Raw genomic sequence first — 20,593 nt, 5'->3', positions numbered from 1 at the left:
GCCAGAACACAATACCTTAGATCATCATAAGACCTAAGATAGTTCAGACCGTTTATATTAATTTGGAAGTCAACACTCCTAAGAACAAGTTTCAGAGATTGACTTGGGAGATAACAATAGTGCTTATTATACTAACAGTTAGACTAGCAACTAACAAATTTGTTTATTTCATTAATTTCACCTGTATTTCTAGCAACTTACTAAGGGTATGTGGTTGAAAGTGCCTCATAATTCTGGAAGTTGTTATTCCTATTTGTACATCGCCCTTCCCAAGAATCTCACACATCAGACCAATTTTACATTCAATGTGTCACATTACAGTCACTCCAATATCAATGGTTAATTTAAACTTAAACAATATTTTGCTACTTACAGGATATAAGCCACCAGAAAGGGCCTTTCCAAGCAGCACCAAGTCAGGTCTCACATTTTCATGGTCAACAGCCAGCATTTTTCCAGTTCTAGCTAAGCCAGTCTGTATTTCATCAGCAATAAACAGAACCTTTAAAAATTAAATGAGTGACAGTTAACTCAGATACTGAATTAAGATTTAGACATACTGATCTTTCAGAAAGTTAACAAAAAACACAGTGTTCCTTAATACATGAAATACCTTCCAGTACCACTTTTTTCCCCTCCCCAAACTCCTGAAAACCTATTGTTTTCATGATCTACTGATGGTAGTAAGTGGTAGATGGTAGTAAGTGTTCCGCATATCATATAGTCATTTTAACATTATGACTTCTTTGGGGACAGACAAGAATTCTATTCTATTTTTCGCACATTCCACATTATTATAACATTGCATACATCTGAAGTTCTATACAAAAAAGTTTGACAAAGGGTCATATTTTCAAAAGCCCTCATCATTGGCCTAATTCTACTCTCACCGAAATAAATTCAGTGACTACAATGGAAGCAGAAGCAGACTAATGCTGAGCACTTTTTACAGCCCTCAGTAGCTAAGTCTATTGGTCTTGTAAAAAAATAGACTAAATACACTACAATCTTAGGTTGCATCTTAGAATAAAGTAAGCTATAGTCACACTGACAAATGGCAAAGGCCCATTTTTAGACATAATTTCAGTAGCACAGTAGTAAATGAGTTAACTTTACTAATTACAGTTCCAGCATGAACAGGATGCTACTGCTTCTCCAGTATTAGAAAAAGGCTCACCTACAGTGCTTGAATCATGAGAATAAGAATGCCATATACAAAAAGTTTTTAAAAACAAGCAGCTCCAACAATTGAATAAAAGTTGTGGAGAAATTGGAAAGGGTACAGAGAAGAGCGACAAGAATGATTAAAGGTTTAGAGAACATGACCTATGAAGCCAGGCTTCATGAACTGGGCTTGTTTAGTTTGGAAAAAAGAAGATTAAGGGGGGACATGATAGCGGTTTTCAAATATCTAAAAGGGTGTCACAAGGAGGAAGGCGAAAATTTGTTCCTCTTGGTTTCTGAGGACAGGACAAGGAGTAATGGGCTTAAAGTGCAGCAGGGGAGGTTTAGATTGGACATTAGGAAAAAATTCCTAACTGTCAGGGTGGTCAAATATTGGAATAAATTGCCAAGGGAGGTGGTGGAATCTCCCTCTCTGGAGATATTTAAGAACAGGTTAGATAGACATCTGTCAGGGATGGTGTAGACGGAGCTTGATCCTGCCTTGAGGGCGGGGGGCTGGACTCGATGACCTCTCGAGGTCCCTTCCAGTCCTATTATTCTATGATTCTATGATTCTATGAAAGTAGTAATAAGTGAAAAGAAGTAAGTTGCTTAAAAGAAGTGGCCCAGGCATGGGGGAGGAAGAGGGTAGTATTCTATGTAATGTCTTGTTTGAAAATAAGTTCTTTGGTGAATATGAAGGGAACATATGCTCCTTAGGAAGGGGAAGAAGATGACAGCCTAAGAAGAGAGAAGCACTGTCTGGAGGAAATAATTGTATACTGTGTATGAAAGTCTAATTACTGGCATTATATTTGTTCTTGCTTTAAAATAGAGAGATTATGAAGCAGATACTCCATTCTGAAGAAGCTGCACTGTCTGGATTTCAGTACAAAATAGCTGAATAGGGGTAACAAAATAACCACTGTCAGAGAGAAGACACTAACAGAGGCATGTGAAATATAATATTAATTAAGTGCTTTACAGGGGCCTAACATAGTACTAACTAAGCACTATTTTTTTTAACTACACTCCTCTGGAGGAAACCAGAATTTCATGAGCATCCTGATTACAAATAATCTTGTCTGGAAGGCAGGATTTTACAATGGCAGCAGTTGTCTCACTGACGGGATAAAGAGAGAACTCCACTAATTTGAGAGTGCATCTACTTACACCAGTGATTAGCCTATTCTATTACATTTATAGTCATGAGTAGCTTGCACTAGTGCCAGTGTACTTGTCAGCTGCATTATTTGAAACCTGTCCACTGCATAGAGAATTAGGAGGTTTGTCTGTGGCACCAAGAGACTGAACACAGCTTCTGGCTAGCTACTATTATTCTCCAAGTATGTTTGTCTAAGCACAGAATTAATTACAGAAAAGACAAACTAAAATGTTTTACACTTCCATTTAATCTTGAACTACTGTTAATACCATGACACACTAGATTTCACCCAGACACATCATGTTAGAGGTAGCCCATACGTGTAATTCCCATCACTGTGAAATGTAGGAAGTTAATAATTAGATAACGTACCATTGAGAAACAAAAGAACTACATATTAACTACTACTGCTGCCCCAAAATACTGTAATGGCTTGTCATGAAGGATCTGAAAAATGCACTGTAGTTAGTCTCCTTATTTATATTGAAAGAAAACAAATGGTTTAATAATACACAAAGGCCTCACCACTGCATTTTTTACTTAAATGTATCAATTATTTGCCAGGGTCTCATGGGCCAAGATTTTGGAGGTACTCAACTTTGGTAGGATGTATTTTCAAGTATGTAACTAAAATGGATTACTCACATCGTGTTTTGTGCAGAGCTCTCGCACTCCTGTTAGATAACCTTCATCAGGGACAACCACACCTGCTTCACCTTGAATTGGTTCAACCATGAAAGCTGCTATATTTGGATCCTGCAGTGCACGCTATGAAGAACATATGCATTTAAAGGAGGAAAAAGCCCATTTACTTTCCATAAAGAGATTTAATAATGGAAATTCAGGGATTCATCTAAGTAACAGAACTTAAATCTAGCTCCAAATTTCTACCTTAGATAAGCATGTTGGGTCACATTAACTTATTCACATGAAAGGCTACACTTTAGATTTCAGTCTGCAATACATAAGCATGCATCACCATATACCTTGAAAAGTTAGTCTGTTTGCATGCATAAAACATCAGAAGCCTTAAAAGCAGTTGGACACTCAGACAGGTGGCTTATCAAATCAATTAAATGTATCAACTTCATTAACCCCTTGTGAGAATTCTTGAAGAAAAAAAAGCAATTGAACAAGAGTAGCCCCCGGATCTCCTTACAAGAATTGAGCCATGCAAGTGCAGTTTTCTTATTCCAGAGCAGGGTCTGCAGACATGTCAATGCACATTCAAGCCTTAATAGTCAAAGAAATTTAGGGCACGTCTACACTACAGGGTAAGAATCGAAGTAAGATACACAAAAAAGTTGAAATAGCTTAATTCAGCTTTTGGTGCTGTTTACATAGCAGGGAGTTAAAGGAAAAATACTTCTCTTCCCTTACTCCTTATGAAATGAGGGTTACAGAAGTCAAAGTAAGAAGTCCACCATTCAAAATTATTTTGAAATAATGGCTTGCTGTGTAGACGTGCACTTTGTTATTTCAAAATAGTGTCAGTTATTCTGAAATAACATGGCTGTGTAGATGTACCCTCAGAGACTAAGCATTCGGAGACAGGTTTTGCTACAGCTTTCCCAGTAAGTTTCCCCCCAAAAGAGTAGAGACAAGGTTAAAACTGGCTAGATTTGTCAACATTTAGGAGACATTTTCTTAAGCAAAGAACTAAAAGATTCCCAATATGAGATGCTGGTATATTGGCCACCCAGAAAGAGATAATCAGAGACAGTCTTAGGGGCCACCGACAGAGCCAGTCGTAGGGGCGGGCCGCATTTCGGACCAAACTCCCGAATCCTCCACCCAGGTTTCCCTGGTTACTCCTCAACCCCCACCCTACCCCATTTTTTTCTGCTTGACAAAATTTTGTCTGGTATTTTTTTTTAAACTATCTGGCAACCCTATAGGCAAGTCGGACTGTCGCCCAGGGCCACCAATTGGTTAGGACCAGCCCTGATTGATCGGAGTCTCCCATTAATAAGACAACCAATGTATGTTTATTATCAGGCACATAGGTATGGATTTAAGTCACAGGCCACAGCTCAAAGAACCTTGAAAGCCTGAATGAAGTTGACTGACAGCAAATAAATACAGAAACTTCCACCATGAAGGTTGATATCCTGATCCAATTTTGAATAATCTTATCCTCAAAAGCAACTAAAAATACGGTGAAACCTTTGTTCCTGTAAGAATAAATTGTGTAGAGTCTCAAACCAGTTCTTAAAAAAAACCCACATCTCTATCACACAATCTCCACCTTCTCTACAAGTCATTAGCATATCTGTTGGCACAGAGAGCAAACTAACTTCTCTCCCCGTAAGTGTTGTCTCTAGAGATCATCATGGCTTCAGTATATGAGAAAGGGAGATGGCAGAGTTTGCACCCCCACGGAGCTTTACTTGTGCTATGGCAACGTGGAAGCTTTCAGTCTCTAAGATTACTAATCCAACACCCTTTTAGCACTGAAATGCACTTATTTATTTGGGGTAACAATCACAGTTTAAGTTTTGAGGTTACATGAGCTTTCAAGCTAAGCAAAGCCAAGCCCAGTCAGTAGCTTGATGATAAACCTCCCAAGAAAACCGAGGCTGTTGCAAGAAGTGGTACTGGCACTTCAGTGAAGTAAAGAACCAGCCCAGAATAGTTTTAGGGGACATTGGCTATTGCAGGTAGCAGAATTATCCCATTGGGTTCTAAAATAAAAACTTGCAAAAAAACTCTAACAAGTACAGGCAATCCCTGGGTTACGCGGATCTGACTTATGTCGGATCCGTACTTACGAACGGGACTTTTCTCGCACCGGAGGACGCGGGCGGCAGGACCACCCAGACGCGCCGCGGTCCCGCCGCCTGCGTCCTCCGGGGCGAGAAAAGCTGCTCCGCGTCTCCCTGGTCTGCTGGGGGGGATCCCCCCAGCAGACCAGGGAGACGCGGAGCAAAGCCGCAGAGGACCCGGGCGGGGGGACCGCGGCACGTCTCGGTCCCGCCGCTCGTGTCTCCCTGGTCTACTGGGGGGGGGGGGCAGCTAGTGCACCCTCCCCCCCCCCCCCCCCCAGCAGACTAGGCTTTTCTCGGGACGTCTGTGGTAGAGCAGCTGGGGCGCTGCTGGTTTGTTAAGGACAAACCTACAGTCCCTATCTTGTACGTAACCGGGGACTGCCTGTACAGAGAACTATATTTTGCAGTCAAACATTTTTTCCAATAATAAGCCATGTTCACTTTCTTTGCATTAATTTAATTTGCATTAATTAATTTACTGTACCTACAAGGAGAAATTAAGAAAACAGAGGAAAATATTGTGAAATACCTCAAGAGCTGGAAGATCGTTGTATGGAATTACTTCAAAGCCTGGCATAAATGGTCCAAACCCATCATAACTAGTTGGATCTGTAGAGCTAGAGACTGCAGCCATTGTTCTACCCCAGAAGTTTCCAGCTAGAAAGAAGGGGAGGGAAAACAGATATTGAACACTTAAAAAGGCATTCAACTGTAGCACTTAGCTGACAGAACTATTAAATTTTCAACTATGAAATTATTAGAATTGTGTAAAGTACATCCGTCAGCATTGGTGATCAGACAGCAACCAGAATGTAAGCTGTTTGATTTTTATTTTTAAATGAGTTATTTATCAGCTGAGTCACTCTGCTAATTTATGCGTTAAAACACAAAGCCTATTTTTCTCCCCATTGCTATATGAGGCACAAGAAAACAAACAAAAAAACCCAGGCCACATCACCCACCAAAATCACATAAGGAAACAGATTATTCAGGAGAAAATTGTGCCATAACACAAGTACTGGCAAGTAAACAAAATCTGGAAAAGGTTAAAAGATGGTTAATAATCTGAGCTATTACAAATAACTAGCAAATATAAACTGGTTGTCCTTCTGAATATTTTAAGTGGATGGTAGCCTTTAACATGGAAGCATGGTAAGAGACCGGAGTTAAACAGACCACACTGACAATAAACAGAAGTGAAATACTAGTACAGTCTCTGCCCACATTAAGAGGAACACAGGACAAATTAATTAGTCAAGTGTCAGATTTTTTAAAATAAATGTTAATATTTAAAGGTGTTCAGCAACACAGGTAAAGAATGAAGTTATAAGGTCAAGTTCTTCAGTCTACAGTCTTGTTGTGGCAGGAAAGATCAAGTAAATAATAATCCATTTTTATAAAAATCAGATTTTTGTATTTTTCTTCTAAAAATAAATCCATTTAAATCATGGCAATCTATGGTAAGGCCTAAACTTACTAGAAACTATCCATTTCACTTCTTAGGTATGCTGAATAAATTGAGTCCTCAAATGTTAATGAGTTAAAGAGGATGCTGTTTTTTAAATTACACATAAAATATTGGGAGGAGAACATCGTTTAACTTTTACAGTTAACCTAAGTTTTATAAGTGCCACATATTGCTTTAAAACATATTATCAGTCAGTCTCTACAAAGAAGGAAAGGCTGGCTTTTACAATTTTCCCCTCAACATAAACACTTTACATTTTCTGATGTACGGAACAGTTTTTGCCATAATTACTTGTGGTTTCAATTTAGCCAAGCAGGCCAGACAGAATATTTTCTTCGTCCATGCTAGTTCATTCAAAGTAAAGAAATCAATTAGGATTTGAAAAGAGCAAGAAAACTTGTTTTCCTCTTCTAATCTATAAATCAAAAATCAGGTAGGAGTGGACAAGATCTACTAATTCTAAGAACTTGAAGGACATGGTGCAAGATGTACAAAGGTAATTATGCACTTCATTGCCTAACCTTGCGGGATTTTCAAAAAGCACCAAAGCAAGTGAGAAACCTAATTCCCATTAATTTACTGAGAGTTAGACATCTAACTTGTTTTGGGTCACCCTAGACCAGGACTACTCAACTTTTGAAGCCTCGAGGGCTGCAATGACTCACAGCACATGCCGAGGGCCGCAATTTAAGTGTGGTTGCATTTGCATGCAAATATATATGCAAATAGCTTCGTTCACACTGATGGGCACGAATACAAAGCACTATGGATAGTGCTCTTTAGTTTACTAAAACAGTATTAAAATGTTTTAATAAACCTATTTTTTTATGTACCCAGCACAGGTATAGTTTTATTTAACTAATAAAACACCATTTCAAAATGCTGATGTTAAATATTAGTTGCATTCTGATTTCCATCCAATGCAGATTGAAAGAAAGTCACTTAAAATAAAAAGCGCTTCATTCACCATTTTCTAATGTAATCGTGCTTGTAAAATTAATAATCTGAATAAATGTTAAGGTGTATAATTGCTTAAATAAGTGTACAAATATAATGTATCCTTCTAATTAGAAAAAAGTAGTACAGGCTAAAACTCTCTTAATCAGGATTCTCTAGTCTGGAAACATCCATGGTCCAGCATGTATGTTGCAAGACAAGAGTCCCAGTGGAGGACTAATATTAAGGATCCCTGCGAGACCGGCAGGGCAGTGGGCTGCCTGCAGGGAGCTGACGGCGGGGCCGTCCAGTGCATGGCAGTGGGGCTGCCCAGAGGGGATGGGAGATCCAATGCTGGGAACCCTGGCATGTGTGCAGTTGCTCATGGAGCCCAAGCGTGATGTGCATGGCTGCCCAGGAACCCTCAACACACGGGGCTGCATAAAACCCCAGCACTGGCCTGCCCAGCAGAGCCAGAGCAGCAATGGCTGCCCAGTGGGTCAGCAGGGCAGCGGGGCTAGCAGGAGGTGGTGAGATGGCTGGGAGGCCAGCAGCCAGGCCAGGGGGACCAGTGGCAGGGGTCCAAAAATTATCTCCCCTGGTCCAGCAAAATCCCTCATCCAGGACCAGTCAGGTCCTGACAATGCTGGACCAGGAAGGTCCAACCTGTACCAAACGCAGTGTGAAGAGTATAACTGGTTTCAACATATTTTTAACAGTCATACCAACAAATGAGAATGAACTTTTCTTTATGAAATATGAAACAAGATTAAAATAGATTATTTACATCAAGGTTTCTTTCCTGATGTTTTAAATAGTATTAAAAAAAACAGTTTAAAAAACAGTGCACTCTTAAAGGGTGCAAAGGGGCCATAAAAATCAGTGAATCTAATCAGCTGAGGACCATGAGGGAAATCCCCAGATGCTGTAGTGCTCATAAAGCCAGCCTCTCTTCTGGTCCCCTGCACAAGGAGCACAGACAGAATCACCCCTATGCTGCAACAACACTTGACTGCTGAAAACCCAATAGTACCTCTGGGCTCTTAGAGCAGCCATGTCACTATAGTGAGCCATACATACATGATCTTTGTAAGCTTGGTTACTACAAACTTACTCATCTAGGATCAAAACATCACACAATAAAACAAATTTAAACTGGTACAACATGCCACAGTTTTCCTACTCATCATATCATCCTAATGCTCTGCTCTCAGCTCCCTTATCCAGCACAAAAATCCACCTTAAGTTCTCTGCTCTGATGTTCAAAACCCACAACAGGATTGGCCCTAGCTAGCTGCAGATTGGCTCTACAATCCCTCCTCAAAACATACCTCTCCAAAGAGAGAGATTATTTTTGATAATTTACAGATACCGAGTTATTATGGCCATGGAGAACTGTAGAATATTTCCATCATAATGGGAAAATATTTGTTAAACAGCATTATTTAAGTCAAGAGTGAGGAACCTCAGGTCCATGGGCCAGATGTGGACCCCAGCTTGCCTGGATCTGGCCCCCAAACATTGGGAAGCCGAATCTGATGCTCCGGCCCTCCCGCTGCCCCACCACAAGACTGGAGCACACAAAATCTACTAGGTTGCCCCTTCCCCCCCAGGCTCTGGTGTGGGAAGGGAATGTAAGGAGTGTCTTTCTCCTTCTTAGAGGCCATATCAGTGTGAGGAGTTTTTTTGTTTGTATGTTTGCTCTCACTTGTTTGCGGCCCCCAACTGATTTACTGTGGGTCAGTGGATCCCAATCCAAAAATTGTTGGTTCCCCATCCCCAATTTAAATACTGCAAATTAAAAATATATTTTAATAAATTGTTTACAATTTCCATGCCCTCTGGTATATGCACATCTGACTGTCTCTTCAGAGGACAATGTATTACTCAACTCCAGACTTGAAACAGCATTAATAAAACTTACTTGCATTCAATTAGGCTATAAAAGCATAACTACTGATTAGAGCTGGGCGAATAACAGATTTTTCGGTTCACTGGCAATTCTGAAAAAATAAAAAAAATGTTTGTTTTGGGTCAAATAAAACGTTTCCTTCAACCGAAATAAAATGTTTTCTTTAGATTCCAAGAATTTGTCACGCTGGGGTTTTTTTTGGTGGGGATAGGGGGAGGGAAGGATAAACAACATTAAAGGAAATTCTGAAATGAAAAGTAGTTTAGAAATTGCTTTTATTTTTCCTGGCTTTTTAAAGGTTTTTTGACTAAACAACTTGATGAAATATATATAACTCTGCAAAATGTTTGCTACTGAATCCACACTTTTCACCCCAAAAAAGTTGTGCAAAATATTTCACCCATCTCTATTAATGATTTAAGCGTTTATGATTTAATCACTACATGCATCAAATGCCAGAAGTAGTCTTGAAAACTGCAGTAGTATAAATCAGTTTTAAAAACTAAAAGATAAATATATAACAAAATCACTGCCTAACATTTTAACAGTTTTAAAACAGTGTTCCGTGACCAAAGGGAGCCAAAGTTAAGTCATTGTAGCTATATAGAAATGAGTATTTTTAAGTTATGTATGCACTTTTCTGAATTACAAGTAACTTGTCTCTGTTATGCTTATAGAATACATTATGCAATAGAAGGTAACATCAGGAAATTCAAGCTCCCAATATTAACTCAAGGTTCCTATAATAGCCACTACATGATTAAGGCTACAATGCAGATTTATCATAGAAATAGCAACTCCTACCACATCAGGTATGAAAGCCTTACATAGAAGTGGGAACTGCTAAGATGATTAGGCTGCCATTCAGAAGTCTGTGTTTAGCGGCCATTTGAGAAACCTCTAATTTGCTGGCAGCTGCATGAAGATGACAGAGAGACTTTGGAAAGGGTAAGCAGCAAATATGGTTTTCACATTAACATATCTGCAATGATGTCCAAGGCAGTGACGTAGCCTCATAAGAGGCTGACAGCCTCCCAGTGAAAACTACTGCTAACCATGCAGCTGATTTTAGAAAAGTAAGGTGTTAGTGAGAGAGAGTACCATGTTAGTATGTTTCAGCGAAAACAATAAGAAGTCCACTGGTACTATAAAGACTAACAAATATACTGGGGTACTAGAACATAAGCCTTCATGAGTTACAACTCACTTCCTCAGATGCTGAAGAGAAAATAAAGAAAAAAGAAAGATACAAAGAAGGGAGTATGTTATCAGTGATAATTAATCAGTGTATGTATCTTCAATAATACGGAAAGGAAAATGGAAGACTCTCTACCTTCCAGGACCTGAGTTCATAGTTCTTTTGCCCCTGCAATAGATGACATCGCGTCAAAAGTACCTAATGACAAAACGGGGAATTATATTCACTGTTTTGTTGATACAGGCAGTATCAACTTTTGCCAAGAAAACATTATCCTGACCTCTGAATAGAAGGCAAGGAAAAATTAATTTTCAATCCCTGCTTTTAAAAAGTATTTCTATGAACATGTTATCTCTATAAAATGTTTTTTAAAAAAAAGCCTGATAATCAGTTGGTATCTGAGACATTTGCAGATATTAAAGCTTAATCTATTCCACAACACTCTACACTGAACCCATTTCAGAAGGTAGCTGGCCCTCTGACAGGCACCATAAGGGGGAAATGAGGCAAATCAGGTTCACTTGTGACTAATTAACTCACTGAGAGGCTGTTAATTAGGAGGGAAGCACCTTGGCATGATAAAAAGAAATCTACACCCAATGCAGGGAGCTAGGAGAACAGGGGCTGCTAGGACAGGAACAGTTCCCAGAGTGCTGGAAAAGAAAGCTCCTATAGAGAATGCTTCTGGGAGAAAAGAGGTTGAGGGGGCTCATTAGCAAAGGGATAATGCTACAGGATGGAAGAGTTTCCAGAAGGGAAGGACTAGCTCTCAGAGAAAGCTGGCTCCCTTGAACCATTTCAACATGCAACAACAGAAGCCCTAGATTAAAGGAATTACAGGCAGTCCCCGGGTTACGTACAAGATAGGGACTATAGGTTTGTTCTTAAGTTGAATTTGTATGTAAGTCGGAACTGGCTTCAGATTCAGCCGCTGCTGCTGAAACTGACCAGGGGCTGACTACAGGAAGCTGGAGGCAGAATTGCTCCGCCCCCAGCTTCCTGGAATCAGCCACTGATCAGTTTCAACAGCGGCTGAATCTCGAGCCTGGGACAGAACAGCTGGGCTGCCAGGTATGTCCCTGCAGGACCAACCCGGCAGCACCCCAGCTGCTCTACCCCAGGGTCCGCAACAAAAGCCTGGTCTGCTGGGGGGGGGGGGGGGAAAGGGGCGCACTAGCTGCCCTAACCCTAACCCCTCCGCCTCCCCGGCTTTGCTCCGGGTGTCCCTGGTCTGCAGGGAACCGTCTCCAGCAGACCAGGGACACCGGGAGCAAAGCCGCAGCGGCGGCGGAGTCCCGCGCCTCTGAGGCTTTGCCAGAGCAAAGCCTCAGAGGCGCGGGACCCCTCTGCCTCCCCGGCTTTGCTCCAGGTGTCCCTGGTCTGCTGGAGATGGTCCCCAGGAGACCAGGGGCACCCGGAGCAGCTTTTCTCGCCCCAGAGGTCGAGGTGACGGGACCGCTGCGCTCTGGGCGGTCCCGCTGCCTGCGAGCTCCGGGGCGAGAAAGCCCCGTTCATAAGTGCGGATCCGACGTAAGTCAGATCCGCGTAACTCGGGGACTGCCTGTATATGCTGTCCTTGAGGTTCAGTTGCTGTGGAAAACCCTGACCAAAAGAAGGGGAACCCTTCCCAGCTAGTACCAAGGAGCCCTTGACTCTAGAAGAGGATTTGGGTAATGGAGTCCTTGCAGATATGGGCCCTTGAACATAACTGGGGTAGACAGTCTACAGTTGATTTAGCCCCTCTTCCCTCCAGGTAGAGATGCTGAGAAATGTTCTGCCTTTGGGGATGAATAAACAAGATCCCTGAAGGGTACTGTCCAATATATAAGCTTCAGTGGATTTATTAAAACCCTCCTTCGGGGACACAGAGGCACTGAACTGCCAGGGACATTCAGGAATGAACGCCAGTATTAAAACCAAATTCATGAAAGGAAGAGATTGGGATTTAAAAGATACTGTGATATAATGATCATACCCTAGAAGAATATAGTGTTTTAGCCTACACTTGCGGTACTATTATGACGAGGAATCTTCTCTCCCAGAGAATAAGCTCTTGTGATGTTAACTTCACATACCTGCAAAAATAATCTTTGCTTTGTATTTTGGAATTCCTTTCACGGTATATGCCCATTTGCGAGCCAGTTTACAGGCAGTTTCTCCTGCTTCCACGCCTAAAATAAAGAAAGAGTCACATATGTGCAATTTGGCCACTTGTAATTTCTGGTCCTTTATAAGAACAAGTCTCATACATATGGGCAAAACAGAGATGGAAGTAAATACTTTACCTGTGTTCATTGGAAGAACTTTGCTGTAGTTAAACATTTTAGTGATATACTCTTCATACTCCCCAAGTACATCATTGTAGAATGCCCTAGAGGTAAGGGCCAATTTCTCAGCTTGAGATTTCAGAGCTTCTACAACCTTTGGGTGACAGTGGCCTTGATTCACAGCACTGTAAGCACTCAAGAAATCAAAATATTTTCTGCCTTCTACATCCCACACATAAATACCTAGAAAAATTTAGATTAGAACATGAGAAAAACAAGGCCATAGGTAAACAATAATAATACAAGCTACCACTATAAAACAAAATGACCTGGAGTCTAGTATGTATGGTATGCTGGCAATTCCTTAAAACACAAATGCATGGTACATCTAGCCACAGAATGGGTGGCAAAATATTGCAGCACATCACCAGTACCCCAAGCAATTCTCAAGTGCAGAATAGAGTTCCATAATAGAGCTGTTGCTCTGTGAAGTTAGATAGGATCACATGAGTACTCATTTCTGCTCATATCCCACATTCCCCCTTGTTGGAGTCCTGGAAAGACAGGGAGGATCAACCTTGGGAGAGGAGTTAAGAGTAAGAATAATGGGCTTCTGCAATTTACTTGCTTAGAACCAGAGCTGACAGCTTTCATGTAAATTAGCAAAATGTGTTTGGCATGGGTAAGCAAACTGATCACCCCATCATCTTAGCAGAATAACAGCTTAATACAGTGCACAAATAACACTTTTGAACCTATGAACCAGAGAAATCAATATAGGAAGACCTTGAAACAAGATTAAAGAGTTGAACAACTTTAAAACAATAACAGTACAGTTGACTTCACAAATGGTACCAGTATATAAACATCATCATATAGATCTAACATACTTCATCATGTTTATTATTAAATTGAGACTCTGTATATCAATATGATAACTGAAGATAACTTAAGGCTGCTGTAAATTCTGTTTCTTAAAGGTGAAGAAAAATGTCCATGCAACATCTTCCTAGCAGTTTTTTGCTCCTCCACATGCCACAACCCAATTAAAAACATCCACTTTCAAACACAAATTGATTCTGTTGCTTCTCCATACATATATTTGACACAGAATCATTTCAAACCCTTTTAGAAATTATGGGAATAATAAAGAACAGCTGAGTGATCAATTTGATCAACCATGAGTATGTATAAAGAGGTTATTGATTTTTTTGTTATTTTTAAATTACAAGTGAGCTGACAAGAGCTATTCTATTTCACTATAGTGTTTAAATACAATGACTATTTATAGTAGTTAGTTTGTCTAGTTTCCTTATTCAGTACCACATGTTGTTACAATGCTATATACTCAAAGCGTTCATGGGAAGACAAAAAGAGACTTGTATACATGTATTGACAAAAAAGACAGTTATGATAATCTGTGATTAGCTGGAACTAACCTAAAATACTACAAATCTGTTACATAGTTTGAAATCTTAGCCCCTTAATAATTAGAAATCATGAGCAAGAGCTAGAAAATACACCATTGCACATATCTGTTAGACAAAAGGAGTAGAAAAAACATTTAAGGTTCAGGAAACAGCTATAAGGAAACGAGTTTTCACCTTCAGCTAAAGAAACTCTTTACTTAATAAATGAGTCATTCAAATAAGTCACATTCTATCTCAGTTAAGGATGTGAAATTCTAAGCAAGGGTTTTTTAAAAAAAATAAAAGACTGAAAGATGTGATTTTCAAAAGTATCTAAGTGAATGGCACACAAACCTCACAGTCACTGGGACTTTTCTCCTAAATCAGTAAAAAAAAAATCCCATCCTAAATACCAGCTAGGCAGTGCCAAATCAACTGCCACTGCAGCTGGTTTGGACTTCACAGCAAGATTCAGTCTAGATTTTAAGCAATTATAATGGAGACTGAAATAACAGATCACATATGTAACTACTGATCAATAAAGGTTTAGATCAAGGGTGTGGAACCTAAGGCCCAGGGGCCGGATGCATCCCCCGGCTTGCCTGGCTCTGGCATGGAGCTTCCCGTTGCATTGGGGAGCCCATATTGGTGAGGGGTGACTTGTTTATTTGTTTCTCACTTGTGTGTAGTACCTGCCTAATTTTTCTATGCATCAATGGCCCCCAACCCAAAAAAGATTCTCCACCCCTGATTTAGATCCTCAGATTGAATCAAATCAATCTGTTTTATTATAAGTCATTAGTTGCACAATCGCTTATGTTAGCAGCAGAGGGACTGTCTACATAAACACTTAGGCTACGTCTACACTGGCATGATTTTCCGAAAATGCTTTTAACGGAAAAGTTTTCCGTTAAAAGCATTTTCGGAAAAGCACGTCTAGATTGGCAGGATGCTTTTCCGCAAAAGCACTTTTTGCGGAAAAGCGTTTGTGGCCAATCTAGACGCGGTTTTCCGCAAAAAAGCCCCGATCGCCTTTTTCACGATCAGGGCTTTTTTGCGGAAAACAGTACTATGCTGTCTACACTGGCCCTTTTGCGCAAAAGTCTTTCAGAAAAAGACTTTTGCCCGAACGGGAGCAACATAGTTTTTCCGGAAAAGCACTGATGATTTTACATGAGATCGTCAGTGCTTTTCTGGAAATTCAAGCGGCCAGTGTAGACAGCTGGCAAGTTTTTCCGCAAAAGCAGATGATTTTGCAGAAAAACTTGCCAGTCTAGACACAGCCTTAGTTTGTGGCAAGCTGGGGTGTAAATCTACTCTGCATTGTGCACTAACTGCCCATGCGGACTCTGCTGCTACACACTAAGGGTGTGTCTAGACTACAGGGTTTTGTCGACAAAAGTGGACTTTTGTGGACAAAACTATACCTGCGTCTACACTGCTGCTGAGTTCTGTCGACATAACATCGACAGAACTCAGCAGTTTTGTCGACGGCTGTAAACCTCATTCTATGAGGAATAACGCCTTTTGTTGACAGAGTTCTGTCAACAGAAGGCGTTATTGCATCTACACTGTTCTTTGCGTCTACATTGTCATGTCGACAAAGTGGCTTGCTTTGTCAACAGAACTGGCTGTAGTCTATATGCTCTTTGTCGACAGACGCTTTGTCGACAGTATCTGTCGACAAAACTTCTGTCGACAAAAGGCTGTAGTCTAGACATACTCTAAGTTCCATAGAATGATACAATCTACCCCAATTTTAAGGGGCAGTAGCAGGAAACACATGTTCAACTAGTGCATGGCAGTCTAGTGCTGGGTAGATTTACACTTGCTGCAAACTAAGCATTTGTATAGACAAGTAAGTGTTTGTACAGACAAATCGTAGCTTTCATTAGCTATACTGGATGCAAACAAATTATACTCCAACCTTCAACAAGTTTTTAAAATCCTGAACATTCCCTAATAAGTTTTGAAACATCACACTTTCTTATGTAGCATAAAAGGCAAATCAAGATACAGTACCTTTTCCTTTTTCTAAAGCAACAGGTAGGGGATGATAGTTGTGTGCACCATATTTAGCTTCACGTTCAAATATATACTCAGATGACAGAGGTCCCTGGATTTTTTTTTTAGTTGCAACAGATGTAGAAGCACTCACTGAAGCATGAGCACCACGACGCAGAACAGCAATGGCCTGTGTGTGGGCTAGTTTGGAAAACATTCTTGATTTCAGGTATTTTGTTAGAGATCTGAAAAGAGAAAATTAACATTCAGAGCCAACATACTCTACATATGCAGGAAATCATTGTAGGAATTTATGTGCCTATTACTCTGGGATTATAGTATTTACAATGCTTTTGCAATTCAACTAAGAAAGTTTATACTAGGTATCAAGGAATGCAATACTCACATCAAATACTAGATAAAACAGGTTTTCTGCTTTCATTTACTATAGCTCAGCAGCCTTAATAGAAAGTTAATGTCTATGATTAAATCTTTGCCTATGCACAAAAGCTTCAAGTACCCCCTTTCAGTGTACTCTGCACCACCCTGGCCCTAACTGTGGGACTGGGACCTTGGTTTCTGTGCCATTCCAAAGCAGTTGACTTGAAATTCTGCAGCAGCTTCAGAGAAATTACGAATTATTGCTTTTTCATGAACATGGAAAACAAAACAATCAGCATAATTTCAACTACACCAATATTTTCATTATATTGTATTAATAATAGCATTTAATAAGATAACAATAGAAAATATATTAGGGCTGTCGATTAATCACTGTAAACACATGCAATTACCTCAAATTGATCATGATTAATCGCACTATTAAATATAAATTGAAATGTATTAAATATTTTGGATGTTTTTCTACATTTTCAAATATATTTATATTTATATCCAGTACAACATAAAAGGTAAAGTGGATGCTATACACTTTACATTTTTATTTTTTATTACAAATATTGTACTGTAAAAATAATAAAAAGACAGTATTTTTCAACTCACCTCATACTAGTACTGTAGTGCAAACACTTTACCATGAATGTATAACAAAAGTACATTTTTGTTACATAACTGCACTCAAAAACAAAACAATATAAAACTTCAGAGCTGACAAGTCCACTCAGTCCTACTTCTTGTTTGGCCAATCACTAAGGCAAACAAGTTTGTTTACATTTACAGAAGATACTACTGCCTGATTCTTATTAACAACGTCACACATTGTCACATGGCATTTTTGTGACACCTTTTTAGCCAGCATTGCAAAGGTATTATGTATCAGATATATTAAACAGTCGTATGCCCCTTCATGTTTCAGCCACCATTCCAGAAGACATGCTTCCATGCTGATGATGCTCATTAAGAAGGTAACGTGTTCATTAAATTTATGACAACTCCTTGGAGTAGAATTATGTACTTTTTTACTCTCCTTCTGTAATATACATTGTATTATAGCAGTCTTGGATGTTGACTTAGTAGTACATGTTCATTTTAAGAACATTTTTACTGCAGATTTGACAAAACAGAAAAAAGGCACCAAAGTGGGATTTCTAAAAGTAGCTACGGCACTTGACCCAAGATTTAAGAATCTGAACTAACTTTCAAAATCTCAGAGGGAAGAGACGTGGAACATACTTTCCTCATTGAAGTGTTGCTCTTTTATGACTTCTAAAACTATAGAACTTTTAGAGGGGACTCAGAAGATGAAAACAAGCATCATTCCACTCTACTTTGAACCATTATCAAGCAAAACGAGTCATCAGCATGGACACGTTTCCTCTGGAATGGTGGCTGAAGCATAAAGAGATCTATGAATCTTTAGCAAATTTGGCACATAAATATTTTGTGGCACCAGCTACAAAAGTGCCATGCCAAAAGCTTGTTCTCACTTTCAGGTAACATTATGAAGAAGAAGCAGGCAGCATTAGCTCCTGCAAATTGTAACCAACTTTATTTGTCTGAGCGGCTGGCTGAACAAGTGATTGAACAAGAAGTAGAACAGAGTGGACTTATAGGTGTTAAAGTTTTACATTGTTTTATTTCAGTTTTCTTTACATAATTCTACATTTGTAAGTTCACCTGTCATGATAGAGATGCACTACGATACTTCTATGTGGTGAACTGAAAAATACTATTTCAATGCAAATATTTGTAATAAAAAATATAAAAAGAGAACAATTGATTTTATATTCAGAGGCTATGTCTACACTATGGGGTATCCCGGAAAAACTCCGCCACATCCAGGGAACCTGTCTGCTCTTCTGCTTTTTTTTGCGAAATAGCAAATGCACTTTTTTGGAAGCCCTGTCTTCCTCCTCCCACGAAGAAGAAGGGCTCTTCCAAAAGAGAGGTTTTTTCCTGAAATTTGGCCCAGTGGAGACGGAAAAGCCTCTTCTGAAAAAACTATTGGGGCTTTTTCTGATAAAGCCCCATAGCATAGACATAGCCAGAGTTACAATTGAAATTAATATATTTGAAAATGTAGAAACCATCCAAAATATTTAAATTGATGTTATTATATTATTGTTTAACAGCATAATTAATTGTGTGATTTAACAGCATAATTAATTGTGATTAAATCACAATTATTTTAATCCCACAATTAATTGCTATTAATTTTTAATCGATTGACAGTCCATCTACTATATATTTTAGAGAGTTTGTCTGTTTGTTCAAGAACTCCTCCTAAACAGTAAAAGCTATGACCACCAAATTCAGTATATAACTACCTCTTATCGTAACTTAAAGCTATATGGTGGTTTGGTTTGTGCCAGGAAAATGAGATGTGCCCGGAATGGGATTGCTGCTCATAATATAATACAGAAAAGAGAAAGAAGTACCAGGCACGAGAAAGGGGCTGGCTGGGAATGTCTCCGCTCCCGTTCAGAACTGCCCCAACCACAATCTCCCATTCCCCAGGGCTACGTCTAGACTGGCCCCTAATTCCGGAAAAGTCATGCAAAGCAGGTAAGTCAGAATAGGGAAATCCGCGGGGGATTTAAATATCCCCCGCGGGATTTAAATAAACATGTCCGCCACTTTTTTTCCGGCTTGGGGAAAAGCCGGAAAAAAGCGTCTAGACTGGCACGATTCTCCGGAATAAAGCCCTTTTCCGGAGGATCTCTTATTCCTACTTTTCAATGAAATGGAAAACAAGACTACTCTGAGAACACAAGAAACCTCTCCTAAAACAGAATGGCTGTGTCTACATTGGCAAGATTTAGTGCAAAAGCAGTTGCTTTTGAGCAAAATCTTGCCACCTGTCTACACTGGCCGCGAGTATTTGTGCAAGAACACTGACGTTCTACTGGATGAAATCAGTGTTTCTTGTGCAAATACTCTGACACTCCCGCTCAGGGATAAGTCCTCTTGTGCAAGTGTTCTTGCACAAGAGGCCAGTGTAGACAGGTAACATCAATTTCTTGCGCAAGAAAGCCCAATGGCTAAAATGGCCATCAGAGCTTTCTTGCGCAAGAGAGCGCCTACACTGGCATGGATGCTTTTCACAAAAGCAAATCTTTTTCGCAAAGGCACATGCCAGTATAGACGCTCTCTTACTCAAATATTCTAACACAAAAACTCTTGCGTTTAGAGTATTTGCGCTAAATCTTGCCAGTCTAGACAAAGCCAATATGTTTAGAAATACAAGCCACTCCTTTGACAGCTTTTGCAGGGGAGAAGGAGGAACCTTGAGGAGAATGTAATTTTCCATTTTAACAGCATGATTATAAAATTAAATAGATGGAAAGTGTCATTGTGCCAGATAATGAATATGCAGAACATGTTTATGCAAAACAGAACGATCTTTCTAAAATAACAATTAATTCATGTTAGAACCTGAACCTTGTGATGCTAACATTAGACAGAGGATAACAGGACAATGTCAGGGTAGAGTTCACTTATACAACCAGTTTTACAGAAATTTCCAGGGCATTTCTTATGTTTTCTATGCTTTTAGAGGGGACAGATTTTCTGTGTTTTCCAAAAGAGAACATAACCATTGTATAATTTCAACAGGACAGCAGCATGTTACTATTTTTTCATTCAAGTTCTGAAACATCTGAAAAAAGAGTACAGCTGAATATTCCTAGATTCACTTTGTGTAGATTCTATCACATAATAACCAGAGAGAAAGAACAGTTAGCATAAAAAATAGGATGTGATTTGGGAAAAAAAATCAGGAGTTCGTTATTTAGTTTTGTGGTGTAGGGATGGAAGAGTTTAATCAGTTAACCTAGGGCCCTGGGAGCACGGGCAGCCCCAGCAGCCCAGGAAGCAGTTAACTGTGTATTTTATTGGTTACAC

General features: G+C 39.7%; 1 protein-coding gene across 1 annotated transcript in view; it reads right to left on the bottom strand.

Moving 5' to 3' along the window:
• Positions 1-20,593, bottom strand: part of OAT (ornithine aminotransferase) — a 35,099-nt gene that overhangs the window by 5,042 nt on the left and 9,464 nt on the right. Inside the window, exons 2-7 of the mRNA XM_075935304.1 lie at positions 16,310-16,536; positions 12,897-13,121; positions 12,687-12,782; positions 5,627-5,754; positions 2,975-3,097; positions 374-502 (exon numbers count right to left, since the gene is read on the bottom strand). Coding sequence (XP_075791419.1) covers positions 374-502; positions 2,975-3,097; positions 5,627-5,754; positions 12,687-12,782; positions 12,897-13,121; positions 16,310-16,508 — 900 coding nt within the window. The 5' untranslated portion in view covers positions 16,509-16,536. The remainder of the gene's footprint in view (positions 1-373; positions 503-2,974; positions 3,098-5,626; positions 5,755-12,686; positions 12,783-12,896; positions 13,122-16,309; positions 16,537-20,593) is intronic.

Source organism: Pelodiscus sinensis, chromosome 8 (genome assembly GCF_049634645.1).
Source record: "Pelodiscus sinensis isolate JC-2024 chromosome 8, ASM4963464v1, whole genome shotgun sequence".
NCBI classification, from domain to species: Eukaryota; Metazoa; Chordata; order Testudines; family Trionychidae; genus Pelodiscus; species Pelodiscus sinensis.
Note: the sequence above shows the minus strand (reverse complement) of the source record. Positions and strands in the feature narration are given on the sequence as shown.